This window comes from Ambystoma mexicanum, chromosome 1q, assembly GCF_040938575.1.
Source record: "Ambystoma mexicanum isolate Mex_15411 chromosome 1q, UKY_AmexF1_1, whole genome shotgun sequence".
Taxonomy (NCBI): domain Eukaryota; kingdom Metazoa; phylum Chordata; class Amphibia; order Caudata; family Ambystomatidae; genus Ambystoma; species Ambystoma mexicanum.
In genome coordinates, this window is record NC_090922.1 from 597,467,303 (window position 1) to 597,488,031 (window position 20,729).

Here is a 20,729-nt window from a genome sequence, read left to right on the forward strand (position 1 = left end):
ATGTGTGGTGAGAACCTGTACCTCCCATACACCTGGTCATCAGGCATCCCAAAAAGGCTGGTCCTGGGTGTAAAAATTCTGAGCCTAGCTATCCTCCTCCTCCTGCGGTGTCCCACGACCACTTCTGCGAGGAATGGTATATTCATCGTAGCGTCTGAGCTTGTTTGTTGTTTGCGAGCACTTTTATGCTGCACGGGGCCGCGTATGCCTGCTTCCTGCTGGCATACATGTTTCTGGATTAACGCGTCTTTTTTGGCACACGCGTTTGCCCTGTTCGATTCCATGAATACGTGTCGTAGGCGCACGTGTGGGCGTTCCGCGCATTTACCTCCTGTACTTCCCCGTAATGCCCACATTTGCACACGTTGTTCTCCATTCCGCGTGTTACGCCCTGTGCTGCCCAGTTTTGTTGTGTGCGCCGCGCTATGTGTGCTTTCGCTGTGCGCGTACCGCACACCGTTTGATGACATGTGCGCCCGCGTGCGCCACGCACGATTTTAGCACACATCCCAAGATTTACACTTGCACAGACTTCCATGAATCGATGTGCACGGCTTACGCTTGCGCTGCGATTCGCACGCTTTTGCACGCTTGCGCTGCGATTTTCGGCGCACATTAATTCCATGAATCAGCCTGAAAAAGTTGTCTTTTTCTCCACAAAATAAGCTACTAAAAAGGGAAATGATTTAATTGTACTAGGAATCTAAACTGCATCTTTTTAAAATGTTACAATATGTAAAGGGAACAGTCAATATTCAGTCTTTACAGATATATATTTTTTAATCTTCATTATAATAGCCCAAAAAATAATAATGCATACATAGATTGACCCACATCCTACACTGTCACTAACAATGGAATCATTGAGTTAGAATTATTCTTGCTGATGAACAGGCCAGACAAAGCTGATAATTAGATGCTAACCAGTTGAATGATATCTGGCAAACTGGGATGAACTATTTTGATATGTAGCAATGTATTGACTTCATTATAAGCAAAGGTTTTTTTCTTTTCCTCTTTCTCAGCTCTAAAAATGATCTTACTCTAGAGAAAACATTTTTATATTATTACTACATTAAATACCAAGTATATAAATAGCTAGAATGCATTTTTATAGATCATGTGTTGAGTCGATTCCCTTTTTAAAAAAAAGTTTTATAGTATGAATTAAACAAAACAATTGGTCGTACATAAACATATAGTAAAATGTAAACATTTAAGAAAATAAAATCAGCAAATGATTCATACATCAATTAATTATTTCAGCACATCAATTCATTAATTCAACACTCCATTTCATGTTACAATTAATTAGACAAAGAGAATGAAATAGAGAAAGAATAAAGAAAATCCAAGAAAATAAAGACAGATAAGGACAATAATCCTCCATTGTTCTTTTATGTATACACTGCCCAGAGCTCCCAAGAACCTCACCAGGGCAATGGTAATGGCCACCTCATAACCCCCCCTGGCTCTAGGGAAAAACTCCTCTGTTTGCAGTCACTCTTCTTTGTCCACAAAACTGAGAAAGAACTTTACCTTCAAATCATGTATGGCATTACAACCAATCAGCATGTGCTTTCTAGTCTACCTTACAAAAATCATAGACCAGGTCGCCAGGTTCAATCCCCCATCTAATAGCTTGTATTTCCCTGGTCAAAACAAGATTCAGGCAAAAGCGCAAAAACTGCTGACACCAGTAGGAATGAAGAAAACACACTATGTATCTTGGTAGCACGTTCACTGGTTTGTCACTCCAAGATAGACTACTGTAGAGAGAGTACGATCTCATTTTCTGGATTGTTTTTATCCAATCTTCTCTAAACAGTAATTTCTTTACAAGTTGCGTTGTGGTTGACAACAACTCAGTATGATCCCGATCTTATGCAAGATGTCACAAGCAAGAAGGCAAAAGCACCCACTTGGAGACAGCACATTCATCGTAGACACCACACTAGCACAAACCTGAATGGAAACCCCCCCATAGGCTATAGCAATGTCCCATAAAAAGACAAAACCCCCCATTGGTACCAGCCCCTAAATGACGTGATGCTGAGTTCGACCCGTAGTGGGGCCACTGGGACTCAAACAGCCAAACCCAAAGCCCCTTTCCAGATTAAATGTTCAATTAGTGTCCAATTTAGCCCTTGTGTCAGGTATGTAATCTCCTGGCCATATAGGAGCGATGGAACTATCTTTTACTTGGTGGGAAATGTGCAATGTCTTAAATGTAACCATTCCAACTGGGAGACACCCCTTCTGGCCTTTGTTCTGAGATGTTCAACTATATCAGACCTTAATGGTTTCACTCTAAAAAATATTCCTACATATTTAATTTCAAGTGATGGTGATACAACTGAACCACCAACGTTCCATGCAAATGTATAGGGTTTGTTTGAGTTAGAGGAAAACCAGTTCATTTTCCTCAGCGTACAACACCTTAGCATCTATTAATCTTTGTAGTCCTACCTGTGTATGATCTACCAAGATGATATCGTCAGAATAGGTCATAAAAGATAACCTCAAGTCTCCCAGTTTGATTGGTACAAAGGCTACAGTTTCCAGATATTCAACTAAATCAGCCAGCTAGAGTTTGAATAGGCATGGGGCCAAAACACAGCCTTGTAGTAGGCCGTGAAATGTTTTAAGGTAATTTGTTTATTGCCCCAGCCTATTAAACGTCACCTGTACTGAAAGATTTGCGTGTATACACATGAAGATCACCAAAAGCTCTTCCGGTATGCCCCATCCACGCAATTTGACCCATGACCTATCCCGATTAATGGTGTCAAAAGCTTGTGATAGATCGATTGCTGCCATAAATATTGGAACCTGACGGACAGTTTTTGCCATTTCGTGCAAGCAGTTGACAACAAAGCCATTAATATTGGTTCCCATCCCACTGTGAAATCCAGTCTGCATATGATTAAGGATACCAGCTGTTGAAATCCTGTCCTCTAGTTCAGCTAGTAGCAGAGATGCAGAAATCTTGCTTTCCGTGTCAAGCAGGGCTGTTGGACGGTAACTAGTGGGTGCAGATCTCTCCCCTCTTTTATAGATCGGTATGATCGCTGATTTCTGCCATCATCTTGGTATTATGTTGTCAAATAGTATGTGCAGAATAGTGACCCAGAGCAGAGGGTCAATTTGCAAAATGGCATTGCTCAGCCCATTTGGGACACATGCATCCCTTTCATTTGTTTTTTTTTTTTCTTCAAATGGCACTACTACTCAATGATTGATAGCTGCAAGGCCGGCCTCCAACAGAGGCACAAAAATAATTATATGTGTTCTGTCAGGGCAAGCATTATCAAAACAAGGGGAGACCTTGAGTGGCCCATGTACTAAAAACAAACACTTCTTGATTTAGAGAGAGGCCTGCCTGGGGTCAGTCCAGCACCCTACAGAAGGGCAAGACCATGCTTGATGCTAAGCCATCCTTGGCCATATCTTGGCTCCATCACTATATTTCCGATTCAATGAGCATAAACCTCTAGAGCAGGCAGACATGAATTCCAGGCTATGCACCATAGGAATGTGAAATGGGGCTCCCATGGCTTCAGTATACGTCGGTTTCCATTCTAGCAATGATTAGAAAACAGGTGAGTAAAATTGCTTTATCACAATTTAGAGATAGAAATATTTTAAGAAGTTACTTTGACCTAAAAAGTTACTTCTTAAGATCTGTTTCTCCTTGTTGACCGCCACCTTCATTTAATATTTTATTATAATGTTTGCTTTCCCGCAGTGAGCATATTGTTCCCACACCCAGCGGACTGCAGTCAGGCACGTATCAATGGCAACACCACCAGCGGCATCTACACCATCTTCCTGGGAGGAGACGCTAGTAAACCGATGGAGGTGTACTGTGACATGACCACCGATGATGGTGGATGGATTGTAAGTGGTCAGTGATTTGGTCAAAGATGGTGGTCAACTGATCACAAGTTACCAATGTGTGCATATGTAATGTTACTTGACCGCGGATGGGGGTATCCAATTATACGTGTACTTTTATTGTGACATGGTGGATGGATTTATAGATACATTACAGGACATGTTTACAGTGACATAAACCACCACCAGGGTGGATGTAAGTGATCACATAGTGGACGGTTGCAAAAGCCATGTGAACAAAAGACTCAAAACCCCACTCTTGTTATCTAAATTCCCTTACTCTAAGCTTTGCAGTGTGTTTGTGGTAGGGTTTCCTCTGTCATTAGCGCCATAGTTCAGAGTCAGTCCCCATGCTTCTGGGTTCAGGGTTGCTACTTAGTGTGGATCAAACAACCACTTACAAATTCTGAGTTTCTTTTGTGTGCTCTCAGCCACTTCTTTCTTAGCCAGCTCTTGTGCTGGTCTTCCTGAACTCTACTACCATGAAACCCCATCTAGTGCATTTATGTCTTCCAACAAGGGTGAGCTGTCAGGTGTAGCAAACACTGTGTGACCTCAGGATCCGTCACCTTTTCAACCGTTTGGGCAGGCTAAGCCTTGCAGAGCTAGCCTGCACAAAAGGTCTCTCTCCCTGCCTGGATTGTCAATTTTACCCCTTTCTCTGATAGTCTGAGAAACTCTCCTCCTTCATCCTTCCTCCTTGGCCTCTCTCTCTCTCTCTCTCTCTCTCTCTCTCTCTTTCTCTCCAACCCCTTTCCGCTGGCCCAAGTTATTCCTGTCCCTCTTCTGTCTCTGCCTTCTGCCTCCTCCTTTCCTTCCTCCCCCATTTGATGTTGCTAATCCACCTATGTTTCCTCTCTCCATCACATGTTCCTCAATCTTCTCTAAATCCTCTCTCCACAGATGTTCCTCCTCTTCTCCTTCCTCTCGCATTTTATTCTGTCTCTCTTCTGCTCTGTGACTTTCTTCTCGCTCCCACACATTCCTTCTGATTCACGTCCCTTTTATGCCCTATCAGGGTTTTTAATTTGGCCCATTATGTGTGTGAGGCACGGCAGCTGTGTGCTGACTTGGAGAGGGCTGCATGATTGGTGCAGACCATTGCAGACTACCATCTCCCACGTGCACTCATATGTGCGGCTAACCGCTCTGTGCTTCCCCTGACTACTTGGCTCCCTATCATTTGAGGGTCTGATTGCTGCCTGACTGTTTCTTACGCGACCACACCCTTCCAGGTTCTGAGCTTTGGGATGTTCAAGGTTTCTCTCTTGATCCACACCTGCAAACCTGCTTGACTTTCTCAGGGTTTGCTCATGCTGAAGACCAGGTTTGGCATGAGTATTGCAACCGGAGAGATCTCCCGTATACCACCTCAGAGACCAGCGTCGCAGAGGTGGTGGAAGTCCCTTGCCCCACAGCTCCAAAACCCTCTTCTCCTGGACCCCCTCGTGTTACCGTGTTACAATGTGAAGAACAACATGACCACCCACCCAAAGGGGATAATGATTTGTAAGTGAGCAGAGGGAGCATTTCTATTCTATATTTGTTACTTGTCCTCCTTTGATGCCTGATTAATTGTAGGCGACCATTGCGTGTTGGTATACTCACATGATCACCAATTATAGGGTGCAGGTATCTGTTGTATAGGATAACCTGCAGGCTACCATCCAATGCAGGTATACTGCCTGATGAACAAAGTCCTATGTGATGAATTTCAGTTTATACTCGAGTGACGGTGCTGTCCCATGACCATCAGTGGTTGTTAATAACTATGCAATTCCAGCTGCCTATATTTAAATTGAAATTGATGAGTCCAAGAAATGACACATCATTTTGCTCTCTTGCTCTTTTGAGTCTTGGGCCCTAGTTTGCCTCTCATGTGACTCTCCAAAAACGTTGGTGTAATTCTAATGGAGGCTGTCATTTTTCTTCTTCAGCCGACAACTTAATTCTACCTTTGTTGAAGAAAAGTTGGGGTGAGCAGTGAAGTAAGGCACATTAATGACAGAAGTGATTAACTTGACCTGTCACGTTACATCGGATTCACTTGCTACATGATGGCAAACTGAATAAGAAAAACGTATTTTCTTTTAAATATATATCAGCACATGGATTCCATTGTAGAGATCGCCTCCTCCAATCAAAATGCTTGGAATGCAGTCTTTTGTCTCTGGTAGAGAACTCTCGCCAAATATTCTGAAAGGAGCAGCAACCTAAGATCATTCATTTTCCATTTTAGTTGTAGCAGCTCATGTTCTATTAGCTTTAAAGACATTAGGAGGGGCCATGATGGCTTGGATATTGACCATTCCCAATTTACAGCCCCCAGGTTTGCCTTGGGCAGTAAATTAGGGACAGGTAATTAATTATGACCACTCCCTTAGTCTATAAGGCTTAATTACAAACCAATTTAAACATTGCCCCTGTCTTTGTTTTCAGTGCTGCAATATCTAAAAAGCAAACTACTGGGTAAAACAAAAAAAAGAACATAACATTTATACATCAGTAAATTAAACCGGAAATGAATACTGGCAGAAACTGAGATCGTGTCTTCCGAGGACTCTCAATGATTCCAAATGAAAACAGTCCTCTTTCTTTCTCCATCTTGCGCAGGTGTTCCAGAGGCGTGAAAACGGGAAGACTGACTTTTACAGGCGGTGGAGGAACTACGTCGAGGGTTTCGGAGATCCTCGAGAGGAGTTTTGGATTGGTAGGTATGAGGAGTGGGTCAAAGGCTTTACAGATCTAGATATTGTGGATTTTAAAAGAATTGAAAGTTGCCTACTTTTTAGTGCCAGATACTGCAATAAATAGTGTTCTTTTCCCGAAACATTTGGTTTGGCTTGGTTCATCATTGGTTCAGTGTCGCGTGTATCATGTTAGCCAAGGATTGAATAGAATTTTGATCCAGAAGAAAACGAGTCGTTACCTTAATTAGACTAACAAAGTCATTTATTTTGCATATTTGAAAGTTTTTGTGGGATGTTTTTACTTCCTCTGATAGAGATGGACTGAAACCATTGAAAAACATTACAGCATTACAGCTTATAGAGCCCCTCCTGCAGATACCTACCCGAGGAAGGGGAAACATTCCACAAAAGCTCTCAAATATGCAACATCAATGACTTTGTTATTTATTTATTCATTCCTTTATTGGGTTTTTATAATGAGCCTATGCAGCAAATGGTATTTCAAAGCTCAACACGACAAAAGAGGTGGGTGGGACAGGGATGAAGAATGACAAAAATGGGTCCGACTAGTCCTTGTGCCATTACGATTGTGCAAGTGCAGTAACAAGAACTGCAGGGGAGTGTGGGAACAGGGGCAGGGTGCCGGTCAGAGCAGAATGGGTTAATGCGAAGATGGGAAGGGAAGAGTGGAGAGTTTGCAAGCACTGGGTGGGGGCCGGAGGGGCAAGAGGGACCCTGGGCTAGGCAAGTGCTACAGAAAGGCCAGGTGTACCTGTGCGAGGGTAAAGCAGGAGTGCAGGGAATGAGGGTCCACATGCTAAGTGTGACGACGGGGCTCGAACGGGCTCAGTGGGGGTGTAGGCCCCTCTAGGCTAGTACGGGGGGAGGGAGCTAATAAGGGCAAGTGCAGATTTGCCAAGTGCAGATTTGGGGCGGGATCAGGGGAGAATGAAGTGCTGGGGTAGAGTAGGCGAACAGGGTCAGAAGGAACCAGGCAGCAAGTCAAAATGCGTCTTAGGGGGACATTAGCAAGGGAGGGGAGAGGGAAGGAAGAAGAGAACAAGGAGGATCTTGAGAAGCTTCCGGAACTTAAGGAGATCCGGCTCAGGCCTGTGAGGGGCAGGGAGGCCATTCCAGAGGGAGGCTCCTGCGGAAAGAGAGAGAGCTACCCACAGTCTCTGCTTGGAAAAACACCTGATCTGCAGAGAGTTGGACCTAGGCAATGATCCCTGGACTGGGAAAAGAAACAGTATGCATGGAGAAGACGAGGCACTAAGCAATCTGCAGGCTATTCCGGCTTGCATGACCCACAGATTGTCCAATCGTTGTGTACAATACACTTTGCAAGAGTTGTGATAGTGATAAAACTAGAGTGAAGCATCTTTATGGTTATGCTATATTATAATACATTTGTCATGTGGCCCTATGGTGCTAAAATGCATGCATGGTTAGTTGACATGTAACCAGTTTTAAACATGATATTGCATCACTGGTAGATCAGGCGCAACATTTTTAAATAATCTATACAAGAAGACAGTATAAATGAAGTGGAAGGTGAAGCTGTGTACCCTTGGACGAGTGCATTATTGGTGCATACATTGGGGCCATTTGCAAAGGGGAGATGTGCACCCATTAATGATGCTCTTTCTCTAGATCCACATGTGCATGCAGTTTGGCACAATGGTGGGTTGGCTAGTCTGAATCAATGGCACATTGTCACACCTCCCCACCTCTCGATGACATGCGTTAGTATTTGTGATTTGTGCATGCTGATATCACCAGTGGCAATATGGTAAGTGCACACCAGATTGGAGCCAGTCATGCCCGCCCAATGGTACAGCTGTGACCAGTAGCTGCGCCTTTGGAGGGATACAAGTTCCTCTTCTGGCTCCTATTTATTTCCAGAGGATGGTCACAGAGCTGCCTTGGACTGAGGCATGCGTGGATTCTGTGGCGAAAGAAGAACACCACTTCTTTAAATGGACTAACCAAGGAGGTGCAGAGGTGGGGACCACCTGGTGGAATCACTCAAACTATGTGCCAAAAGTCCTCAGGCGCTACTGCAGGTGGAGAGAGGTGGGCAGCCACTGTGGGGCAGGAAGGAGGTCGCCCTGCTCCCGCTTTCTTCTCTGGAGCAAGGTTTCTGGATTCCTCTGCTGTGTCTGGGCATGGGGTGACAATATCTGAACTTCCAGGGCCGTGCAAAGGAGAATGGCATGGGGTGACCTTGTGCATCCCAGCAGTGTGGAAGTGGTGTGAGTGGCAGTCTCACTAGCACCTCCCCCTGGCTTTGGACAGGCTCCGAATCAGATGGAAACTCAACTTGCTCCCAACACTTGCAGGAGCAGGAACCAATTATTTACGTAAATTACATAGATTAGCTGAAAAAAGTTTAGCTTAAGTGTCTTGGAATTGGCAGAATGTAGGCAATGCTGCTTATTAAGTCACAATCTAAGTTTAAGATCTTGCAAAACTACACCTCTCAGATACAAACTCTAAAACTATAACTCCCTAACCAGGTCATATTACATAATCCATATTAAACAGGAAGATAACTAGGAATAGTACTTATCTGCTTGAAGAGCAGTAAAAGAAGAGGAGGAGCTCAGGGACAGGATGTGGTCATAAACTGAGCTACGAATGAGATGGACTACAGAGACTATAGGGATTGTAGTTCAGAGAAAGAAAAAGCCTGTTGGAACTTTGTCAGTGTTGTTGTTGGTTTTGTTAGTTTGTTGAAACTGCTGAGGAGTAGTAAATAAAGACGTTGAAGCATAATGCTCGCCTCCAGTCTTGTCATAGAATTGGCAGAATGTGGGCAGTTAGGTAGCAGATGACGCATCAGAAGGTATAATAAATACTACTGGAAAAGGGAAACAACGATTGCTGCATGCCCAGGGCTGGGAGGATAGCCCAGGGGCAACGTGCTCCCCTTGGAAGCAAGATTACGCGGAGCAACAAATGTTCAATCCTGGTCCGTGCGTAGAAACCTCTGGGTATTAAGCGCAATATAAATAACAATTACAATTACAATACCCAACTATCGTGAGCAAGACAGGTATCATGATCAGAACAATTCTGGCCAAAACCTCTAACACGCTGGTTGTGTCAGTATACATATATGGCATTTTACATAAACATATATAGCACATAAAACATAACTAGAAAGAATGTGTAACAATGCTTTCCTCTTTTAAATGCAGGTGTGATGTTCTAATGCTTCCATGTGATTTTACAGATCATTTTTGTAGTACACGATGTTTCATTTTTCGATTGTGAAGGTTTTGAAATTTAATGCAACAGCAAAATGCAGGGGGAACCCACCTGCAAGCCGTATCAACATCCAATATCATCCCTACCCCCAATAAACCAACACTCCCTTTCTCAAGCATACTATCTGTACCTTTTTTTACAAATACATTTTGTTGGTGAATTTCTTTGGAATGTTAATTTTTAACTGAAACATCTGGCTGGGGATTCTGTGCACTGAACTCCCAGGGAGGCGTTCTAACGACATGCCATGTCGGGCTCTCTTGACTGGCATCCTATCAAACCCACATTCCCATCTCTAAATAGTTCTAAGCATAGTGTAGGCAGAGTGTCTGGTGCTGAGGTATGGGCTATTCTCTACGTTGGTGAGCCCAGTGAGTCGTGGTTGAGACTCTATTGACAGTGCAAGCAGCGCAATGTGCTGAGTCGCAGTAAGAAGCTCGATTTGAATAAGGACTACAAATCCATGAAGGAAGGACTACATTTCCCTTCCCATCTGCAGAGCCTCAGTGTCACTTCCGGACACACCTCCCGCTACACGCACTTAGGCTTTAAAATCTGCCCGCCCAGTGAAGCGTAGCGGAGTGTAGGCAGAGTGTCTGGTGCTGAGGTACGGGCTATTCTCTACATTGGTGAGCCCAGTGAGTCGTGGTCGAGACTCTATTGACAATGCAAGCAATGCGACGTGCTGAGTTGCAGTGAGAAGCTCCCTTTGACTAAGGACTACAAATCTGTGAAGGAAGGACTACATTTCCCTTCACATCTGCAGAGCCTCAGTGTCACTCCCGGACACATCTCCCGCTACACATGCTTGGGCTTTAAAATCTGCCCGCCCAGTGAAACGTAGCGGACTGTAGGCAGAGTGTCTGGTGCTGAGGTGCAGGCTATTGTCTACGTTGGTGAGCCCAGTGAGTCGTGATCGAGACTCTATTGACAATGCAAGCAAGGCGACGTGCTGAGTTGCAGTAAGAAGCTGGATTTGAATAAGAACTACAAATCCGTGAAGGAAGGACTACATTTCCCTTCACATCTGCAGAGCCTCAGTGTCACTCCCAGACCTGCCTCACGCTATGCGCGCTTTGGCTTTAAAATCTGCCCTCCCAGAAAAGCGTAGGGGAGTGTAGGCAGATTGTCTGGTGTCCGGTGACCGGAGGACGGAAGCAGGACCGCGGACCACCATGAGTGAAGGTGAGCATGGGGTATCCCCGGGGAGGGCTGCCTCTGACCAACAGGAAGAGTTACCCACAGAATTTACCATCGACCAAGGGTTATCCCCAGAATGGACTGCTGCACCGTTAGTGGATGTCACCTTACAGGATTTGGGGATTGAAGAAAAGGAAGGCTCAATTATTATCGGACAAAACAGTCCAGAAAATTGACCCTTACCGAGCCAGCAGGAAGCTTTGACTCGGCAGGGTTGCCCCTTCAACATTTTTGTGGACATTGAGCAATGCACTCTCAACGGGGCTAGGGAGGACTGGAAAACTTAGTACAAGCACCCGATTTTGAGGAGCCAACCGATGCAGATACGGAATGGTTGTCGCCAACCAGGCAGTGTGCCTGTCGAGAGGGGAACTGCAGAGGTTCCCACACGATTCTGCTACTGGATGGAATTGCCCAGAAGATGAGTTCAAGGAAGGTGACACACACAATGGTTAACTTGGAAGAAAAGGCAGATAGCTCTCGACCTACATTGGCCACCCCCTCTTGTGCCCCCAGGGATTCGTTGACTCCAGCGGACCCTTTGTCAGCAAGAAGGTCAACCACTCTTTAAACAGATTTAAGAGCACCACAGAAAAAGAAGAGCACTTCAGAAAATAACCTTAACAGTGGAAATGAGAATAATCACTGTTCGAGATCAAAAACTTACCATGAATCCATGGTGCCATTCGATGATCTAGGCAATTACTTGCAAAAACGACCCCGATGGTCTACAGAAACAACTACCACTGCCCAGGCCCCAGTAGAGGGTCCTCAAAAGGGGGAGTAATATCTGGGGCCACAAGCAAATTAATAAAACGCCATTCAGGGTAGATAGGGAAAATAATAAATGGATGCCTCCAAGAATGGCTTTCAGAGACAACTTTAGGGGGCACCGCTTTTATTTTAATAATATCCGGTCGTCACCCAAAATATATGGAAATCAGGGGCCCAGCAAAGCTTCAATTAGCTTAGAAATTTCGGACCAAATGCTTTTGGAAACATCTCTAAATATGGAGACAGAGTCAAATAAATTGTGCCACTTCTAAGCAAATTAAATTTGAAGAAGAAAATGGTCCAGAAAGTTGCCCCCAATTGAGCCAAAATGAGCACTGCACTCAAACGATTGGTATCGGAGAGGACAAAGCATCACAGACGATGAAGGAAAAAACACCAGAAATAGTGGCAAAGGACACCAAAGACTTTGATGAGAAAGCCTTTCACACAGTGGCCACATTAACAGCGATCTTAAATCCATTTATGAAACTCTACGAGGCTCTGGAGGGAACCCTAAAGGATCATACCACTGTTCTAGCCATGGTACTTAGTAAGATGGTCTTCATAGAAGGCTTTGTCACTGTGATAGAGAAAAATCTGGAAAATAGTTCAGCGGGAGTGACACAACTCCTTCATGATATTCTCGATCCCTTGATTAGAGAGAAAGCGGAACAAAGGCTATCCCATGCCTCGATGGGAATAGGAGGCGGTTTAGTGGATAAGGCCAGTTTATTGGATCCTTTCGATATAAGAACAAAAACAAATGCAGTTTGGCAAAAGAGGTTCCCTGGACTTGACTAAAGAGAATCATCAAACAAGTACGGTAGGTGTACCTCCATCGGTGGAGGTTCGTATATGTAGGCAGGAGACTCCCAGTGTATTGCCAGCTGTAACGAGGCTGGCAAATCATTCATGGGTTATGGAAAATGGCCAGGACATTCAGGTAATTGTACCGGATATCCAAGATCCAAATGACAAGCTGGACCAGACCTCAAATGAAGTGGGAGTCCCATGCACTGAAGGGCCTCAGGCCTCCCCATCATTGCCAGATCCTGCTAGAAACGAGGCAGAGGCAATCAGAACTATGGATGTCAAAGCCTCAAATCGTAAGATATCCAAAATCTTCAACAACAAAAAAATTGCTAAGGCCCAGGTAACCAAGAACACTGGATGGTCAAAAGCTTTGGCAGATTCTCCTAATCAAACAAAGAAGCTCTGCAAAAAAAGAACAATAATGAAGTCTAAAAATTTGCCATATGTAAAAACTGCCAACTCAAATAGCAGTCAATCTTTTATAAAATAAATATATCGGTACCAGTAGGGAAGACTAGCCTCCCAATCCAATCAAAAGTGAAAAAGTTGGTAACAAATAAAGAACTTTAAAAAAAAGGTCCAAATACAAAACTGGACGAGTTGCCGAGGCAATCGAACAGTGAAATAGATTTGATGGACTTATCAACATAAAGTATAACGGAGGATGAAAGCTCTTCATTGGATGAAATTATCATGATTAATGCTTCATCAGCAGATGATTCTGGGGTGAAACATCTGAGAAAGATGAGGAGACTCCTACAATTCCTCTGAGACGATCAGATAAAGATAAAGACATCCCCAGATCAAGGAACAAACTGCCAGCCATGAACCTACCACAATCATATAATAAGGCTGAGGGCACGGAAAAGGTGATGGCACTTCACCCTGTTGTAAATCTTACAAGAAACTCTAGAGAAAGAACAGTAAAATGATTACCCTCGTGAGAGAGGGGGGAAGCGAACCAGAAGAGAGGAATATCGGAGAAGCCACTCCAAAGATAAAATTGAATGTAATACTTCCACCTAAATTTAAATCAAGACATCAGCAAGAAACAAACATGCCAATAAATGAAAGCCTAATGCTCTCTTTGGAACGTATAACATCTCATGACGATGGCCTAGTGCTCAAAATGACCAATGGGATTAGATTGTTCCACCACGTACCAACACTTTGTTTGGTGTCATCGCAAGAATTCTTGTATATAGAGTTCTCAGATAATCAACGAAAGGATAAACTGACAATTCACCTAGTGTTCGGATTAGCAAAAATAGCGTTTACTGGAAGAGGCTTACCAGATCTACAAGAAGAAAAACCAAGAACATTCCAGAAAGTTGACTATCCATCTATGGAGAAGCAGCACCAGGAACCAGTAGAGCGACAAGGACATACTAAAGTTCAACAAGCATCATCAAAAGATGGTAAAAGCAGTAAGAACAATACTCAAAAACTACCCCTAGATGGAGATGAGGCCAATTGGAAATGGCTAGCGGGCATTCTAGCAGAACAATTACACAACCAATAGCATCACATTGAAAACACAGTTCTGACCATTGTGTGCTGGAATACCAAAGGTTTATCACATTTATTCTCTGATGGTGAAAGCCAGCTGGGGGAAGCCGACATTATTTGTCTCTAAGAGGTCTGGGTCGATGAGGCCCCGCTGATGCAGGGTTACTGGGTCATGTTAAAACTGGTGATCTAAAGCCAGGTGGGCAGACCCAAAAGTGTCCTGTTAACTGCAGTGAAGAATAGGTTAGGTTGGTCTTTGCTGTATTCTAGTTCACCTATGCCATACGTTCATGTGGCACTAATCAAAACCTCAAATCAATGCCAGAGTAAAGTTCGACCACTCATTGTGATTAACATCTATTGGAATCTGGCTGACAAGAGAAACAAGAACATGGCAGACGATATAGCATCATTAATAGATGAAGAACGGTTAAAATGGAGCGACCCTTTAATAATAGTAGTTGCCGATTTGAATAGCACTGTATAGATAAGAACAACGAGCCAATTCTCAAAGAAGTTTATTTTACTAATACCAAAGAAAAAAGAGAATTTACCTGGAGAAAAATGCTCCATGCAAGAGATTGCTTAATCTTAAATGGAATCCTGAAAGGTGACATCTCGGCTAAATCTACATGGAGGGGTGCATCCAGTAAGCACCTGTTGGATTACAGCTGTGTTTCTTCAAATATGTCTTCTTTATTAAAAACAGTGGATGTATGTGTTACGCACAGTAGTGATCACAATCAATTAAAATTAACGTGCCATTCATTAGACTCAGTAACACTACAGAAATACGTGCATAAGATCCAAATAAATCCAGGAAGAAACAGACTGGTCATGCGCTTTAACAAATTGCCAGAATTGACTCAACAACTATCTAAGGAAATTAACAAAACACAGGATACGGAAGGCCAGGAGAGAATTAATTACCTCCCATTGTTCCAAAAATATGCGGTTAATCAACAAAGAAATAATGCTAAACCGCAGATGTGCCATAGACACATCTATGATAAAGTCATAGTAACAAAGAAAAAACAGCTTAAAAAGAACATTAAACGATGGAAAAAGGTTAACAGGGGAGAAGCATCTAAGGAAACACATACATTAAAGCAAAAATATCATAATTGGCTTCAGATTCATAAAATAACTATGATAAATCAAGATGCCAAAGCCATGTTAGCTCACATCCAAACAAAGAATACTGCGGCCACTTGGGTTTTAATCAATCAAATTGATGCGCCCCAAGACGCTATATTGGCGTCTTCAATTTCGTCCACTGAATGGCAAGCCCACTTTTCTAAAATGCAAACTCAAGATGAGGAGATACCTGCAAAATGAATTACACTTTATTGGCAACCCCGAAGACAGATAACAAGGATCCAAAACTAGATATAGATATAGACTTGATTGAAGGGATCATTAAGGGTTTGAAGAACTCAAGAGCGGTAGGCCCGGATGGTTTGTCCAATAGCGAATTGAAAAAATATCCAAAACTTTGGCCAACGCTCTTGCATCACCTATATGAAGGAATCTTTAGGTCATCAAAAGTCCCACTATCATGGAAATCGGCAGTGGTTGTCCCCATTTTTAAAAAGGGGTTAAGATCAAACCCAGACAACTACCGGCCCATCGCCTTATTGGATGTGGTGGGCAAAGTTTTTGGATCAATACTGTTAAAAGCTCTATCAAAATGGCGATCTGACTGAAGCCACCAAGACTTATGGGAATCAGGGTTTGTCAGGGGCATTGGCCCATCACTCAATATCTTTTTGATAAATCTGCTGAAAGCAAAAACAATGCTAAATAAGGGTAGCCAAATTTATATGGCATTTGTCGACCTTTTCAAAGGCTTTCGATTCCATCAAGAGAAATCTCCTTTGGGCAAAACTTGAGCAATCGCTAAGCCTGAAGCAAATCTTGAATGATATTAGAGATCTGCACCATGAAACATCCATCAAAGTCAGACTGCATAATTCAGGGACGCTTACGGATGCAATCCCAATCAGAGTGGGACTTAAACAAGGTTGCCCGCTGGCGCGCACATTCTTCAATTTATTTCTATCAGATATTGATGATGTTTTTTGCAATACACGTTCATTCCCCCCGAAGATTGCTAATAATGAAATTGGCAGACTCCTCTACGCTGCCGAAATAGTCATAATCGATCAGACTCCGATAGGATTGCAGTGTCAGCTTGACTCCCTTGAAAAGTTCCTGGAGGAGAACGAACTAACAATAAATCCAGGTAAATCGAGGATAATGGTCTTTGGCACAGGAAATAAAGTAAGAGGGAAAAAGAAACATCATTGGTTCCTAAAAGGACAAGAAATCAATATAGTGAAAGAATTTAATTACTTAGGTGTGTGCATTAATAAAAGCAGTTGCGAGGCACCAAGAATAGAGATTTTGTGGCTCAAGGCAGAATCCTAGTAAAGAAGTACTGCCGCTATTCGTTATCTCCGTTGTTACAATTCTATAGATAGAAAGTTGTGCCAATATTGACGTACGTGGCAGAGACTTCTTTTATGTTGCCAGAGGATATACGGCTTCGTTTAGAAGGCCTTTTCTGGAGAACTGTCCTGGGATTGCCAAAGAGCACTCCCATGGCCATCATCAGAAGAGAGTTAGCATTAACATCTCTCAAAGCGATAGCTTTATGGAAATCTATAGCCTTTTATCGAAAATGCAGAGATGAAACCCCGAAGGGGGTTCTTAATCCTGAAATTGGCACTACAGGACCTACGAGAGAAGCACATGAAAGAATGGGAAAGTATCTGTCTGAAGCTCCTCATAAATATGAATGAAACAGAGGACTCTCTTCTTCGTGATCCTTATAGGATAAAAAAAGCTCTACAGAGATGATTGGATTGATAAGCAGGAATCAATACACAACTACAAACATTACAAAGAATTTTGGTCTTGGCCACGGAAGCTAAATGATTTACCACAATATGTAAACATGTTCCCAAATCAATTTTTAAGACTGCAGTTTCTACGCTTCCGGCTGAATCTTTTTCAATCAAATTTGTGGATAAGCGAGTGGAAAGGGGCAAATATCACCTCAACATGTAGACTGTGTTGACAGGAAAACGCGATTGAGTCCATTCAACATCTGCGCCGGAGTTGCTCTGAGTTAACAGCAGAAAGAGAATTGGAAATGGGTGACATATTGAAGCAATACGGCAGTAGATCATTGGAAGATTGGTAGTGGTTGATAATCGAGGGGGAAAGAATACATCTTATTCTAGCCCTGTCTAAACTTTTGCTTTAAATTCAGGCAAGACTTGATGCAGTTACTCAAGATTATAATAGTGTCTCCTGAGTTTAGAAAAACTTACTTGATCGCAAGGATGTGGTTGGGCCTCGATGATGATTCGAACTCTTGAATGCTTTTTTTAGTCTTTTTGCCTTTTTCTTTTCTGTTTGTTTCTCCCCCAGTGTTTTCTGTGTCTCTTTCTTTTTTTTCCTTTTTTTCAAAAAAGTTTATCCTTTTTTTCTCCTGGTTTTATTATTAAGGACTATTGATTCATTAGTGGTTTTATGTAAGATGGTGGAAATAATGAATGTACTAATTTGGCGAAAGGTTTCCAAAATTGTAAACCATAAAATGCCAAATAAAATAAAATAAATAGAAAAATAGAAAAATAGTTCTAAGCAGAGTGTGCAATGCATCAGGGCATTGCTTTAAGTGATGTGTTCTCAGGCTCAAAAGCAATACTAAATAAAATAACAACATCTTAGAGGGGGGGACAAGAGCATGTCCAAGGCCTCCTGTTTGCTGGGGGTGGGGCGGGGGGATGCATGTAAAGCTTGAAATTCACTCCCCTAGCAGGACTTAAACCATTGATGTGAGAAGTGGCTTCAGTCTCTCACTGGAGCCTATGTAAAACACCATTTCATCCGTCAATGAACTCTTCTTTCAGGGTTGGACAAACTTCACGAGCTGACCAACAAGTCTTCCACGCGCTACGAGCTGCGGGTGGACCTCCGCACGTCCAACGAGTCTGCTTATGCTCAGTACGACGTCTTCAGCGTGGCATCCAGCCGGGACAAGTATAAGCTCACTGTTAGCGGCTACAAAGGCACCGCAGGTACACACGCATCGCTCTCTGTTTATTGGGGGCGCTGTGCTTTGTTTCGCTTACCTTTGCTAACTTATCTGCCACCATGCTATACAAATATGTGTATGAGCAGAAAATAATTCTATCCCCGTGTGCAGCCCATGGATGGTTTGCACTGCATCCTTCTGTTGTTGTGAAGACCCAAGCTTGATTGACTGTTAGTCGTACTTATTTTGAGTCATTGTTGCATGAACCAATTTATAGAGATTATAATTATAATTGTTCTTTTATAAAACACTTAATACCAGCGTGTAGTTTCGAAGCACAGGATCGGGATTCAAACTTATGTAGTGCATGCATTGTCTTGCTTCTAAGACAGACGCTTTGCCCCCTGGGCTATCTTTCCTCAGATAGTGCCAAATGTCTTAGGTTTTTCCTCCCTTCTTCCCTGCATGTACTTCTCTCCTTGTCTGTTTTCCTCTCTTACTCTAATCAACTCATGAATCCGTGTGGGGCGGAAGGGAGCATGGGGGGGAGAGGTCCACCTCAAGACCTTGAGGAAACTTACTTGATGAGCATGGCACTGTCAGTGATGGGCTAACGGAAGACGCGAGGTATAGTTCGAGGTCTAAATAGGGCACAGTGCCACAGGAGTTCAGGTTGTGGGACGTGCCTCAGGGATGGTACTTGGTATGCACTGAGGACCCTGGCCTGAGTGGGAGGATGTTGGAGGGAGTCCTGGGGGCAGCATGGGTTTTACATTTGAATAGCCCATGGTTGCTCTTTACATGAGCTTTTTTCTCTCTCTCAGGTGATGCCATGACCTACCACAATGGCTGGAAGTTCACTACGTTCGACAAGGACAACGATATTGCCCTGAGTAACTGCGCAATGACCCACAAAGGGGCGTTCTGGTACAAGAACTGCCACCTGGCCAATCCAAATGGAAATTATGGAGACAGCATACACAGCCAGGTGAGTGACATGGTCTGTCAGGGGTGTACATATATGTATGAATGAAGGCAGGGATATAGCTACTCTACTGGAAGAGAAGGGTCACACAGCTTTCAAGATGAAAAACTCCTCTGCTGTCATTCCTTGTAAGGGGGTGTTTGTGCATTTGCATCTAGAAGCAATAATGTTCTTGACAACAAAAAGCATGTATATTTTCACAGATGAATTGGCTCCAATGTCAGACCCTAAATCAAAGTGCCCTAATTGGAGATTCTCTGTTGAAAATAAGAGTTGCATTCCTGTGGCATCTTGAGTCTTGCCCATGGCTTCTTCCCAATTAATTTGAATGACCAGGTTTTCCCACCAAATATGATAGCAAGGCTATCTCTCTTGACACTATCTGTAGTATTTGTCTGACGGCATCTCCTAGGTTTCGTACCATCCATCTTGGATATTAAAGGAGGGTTTAGCATAATGAAAAGCAATTGAAGATGGGCAGACTGATAAAGAATTTGAGGGCACACGTTATCTCCAACTGCTGGCCCAGTAATTTCTCCCACTCAACCTTACATTTGGGGATTTCTTTCTTCGTTTTGGCAGGAACCAGTAGATTCTTAGAGAATGCTTCCCTACTCCCCTGTGCCTCTGCCACTACGGCGCATTTCTAGATTTGGCCCAACATGGATCTCATAGATTCCCAATCAACTGCAAGAGAGGATGACCAGAAGATCTTAAATGCAGTAGGGTAATCCCTGAGATATTCAGCCTGCCACATTTGGATCCCTTTAAAATCCACCCAAAGTATTCTTACAATTTTCCATACTTTGACAAATTCCCTCTTTCTTTTTTGAGAACCCTTCTTGTATTTATGCTTGTAAATGCCAAGTGGACCCTAGGCATCCTGGTTGTCAGAAGTCACTTGCCTTCTCCTAGAGCATACACAAACTATGCACTCTTCCCTTTAGTTGAGTTAAACCTAAGGTGGTCCTAAAAAAGGGAGGCAACCTCCAAGTTTCCCATTGCCTGATGGGTAGTGTCTTGTATTTTTCAATGCTGTGGGGTGACAGCAGCATGGCTCCCTTGATGTATTTTGTAAAGTAGCCATGAGGGGTAAGCCACACAATACCTCCAGAAAGAAGCAGGGCTAAAACATCTGTGGCTGAATTTACAGGTCACCCCAATATACTGTGCCAGGGTCCTATGCGCGTGGTAGCGTGTGCAGTGTGTTTTGATTTTGCTGTGTAAAATGGTCCTGTGTCATTTTAGCCTATGCAGGCCATTTCCTATGTGTAAAAGGGAGGGGTGCAGTAGTACAATAGGCACTAGAGTGAGTCATTCATACTTTTCCCCTCTCTCCAGTTTCCTTCTTTTGAGATTCTTTCATTCCACAGTTTCCTACTCCACAGATTCTGGAGCCCTAGTTTTCAGTATTCCACTTTCCTGCCACCTGTCTGTGGAACAATTGAAGGCATAGAGTTGCAGGGAACAGAGACAGTGTATTACATTGTCAATAAACTTCAACATTATCTCTGTTGCACTAATACCTCAATATCAACAT

At 43.2% G+C, this 20,729-nt stretch overlaps 1 protein-coding gene across 4 annotated transcripts in view; it reads left to right on the top strand.

The window, feature by feature from the left end:
- Nucleotides 1-20,729, top strand: part of TNN (tenascin N) — a 235,065-nt gene that overhangs the window by 207,271 nt on the left and 7,065 nt on the right. For all 4 annotated transcript variants that reach the window (XM_069641134.1, XM_069641135.1, XM_069641132.1 and 1 more), the window contains exons 10-13: nt 3,749-3,900; nt 6,511-6,607; nt 18,080-18,247; nt 19,029-19,192. In XM_069641134.1, coding sequence (XP_069497235.1) covers nt 3,749-3,900; nt 6,511-6,607; nt 18,080-18,247; nt 19,029-19,192 — 581 coding nt within the window. The remainder of the gene's footprint in view (nt 1-3,748; nt 3,901-6,510; nt 6,608-18,079; nt 18,248-19,028; nt 19,193-20,729) is intronic.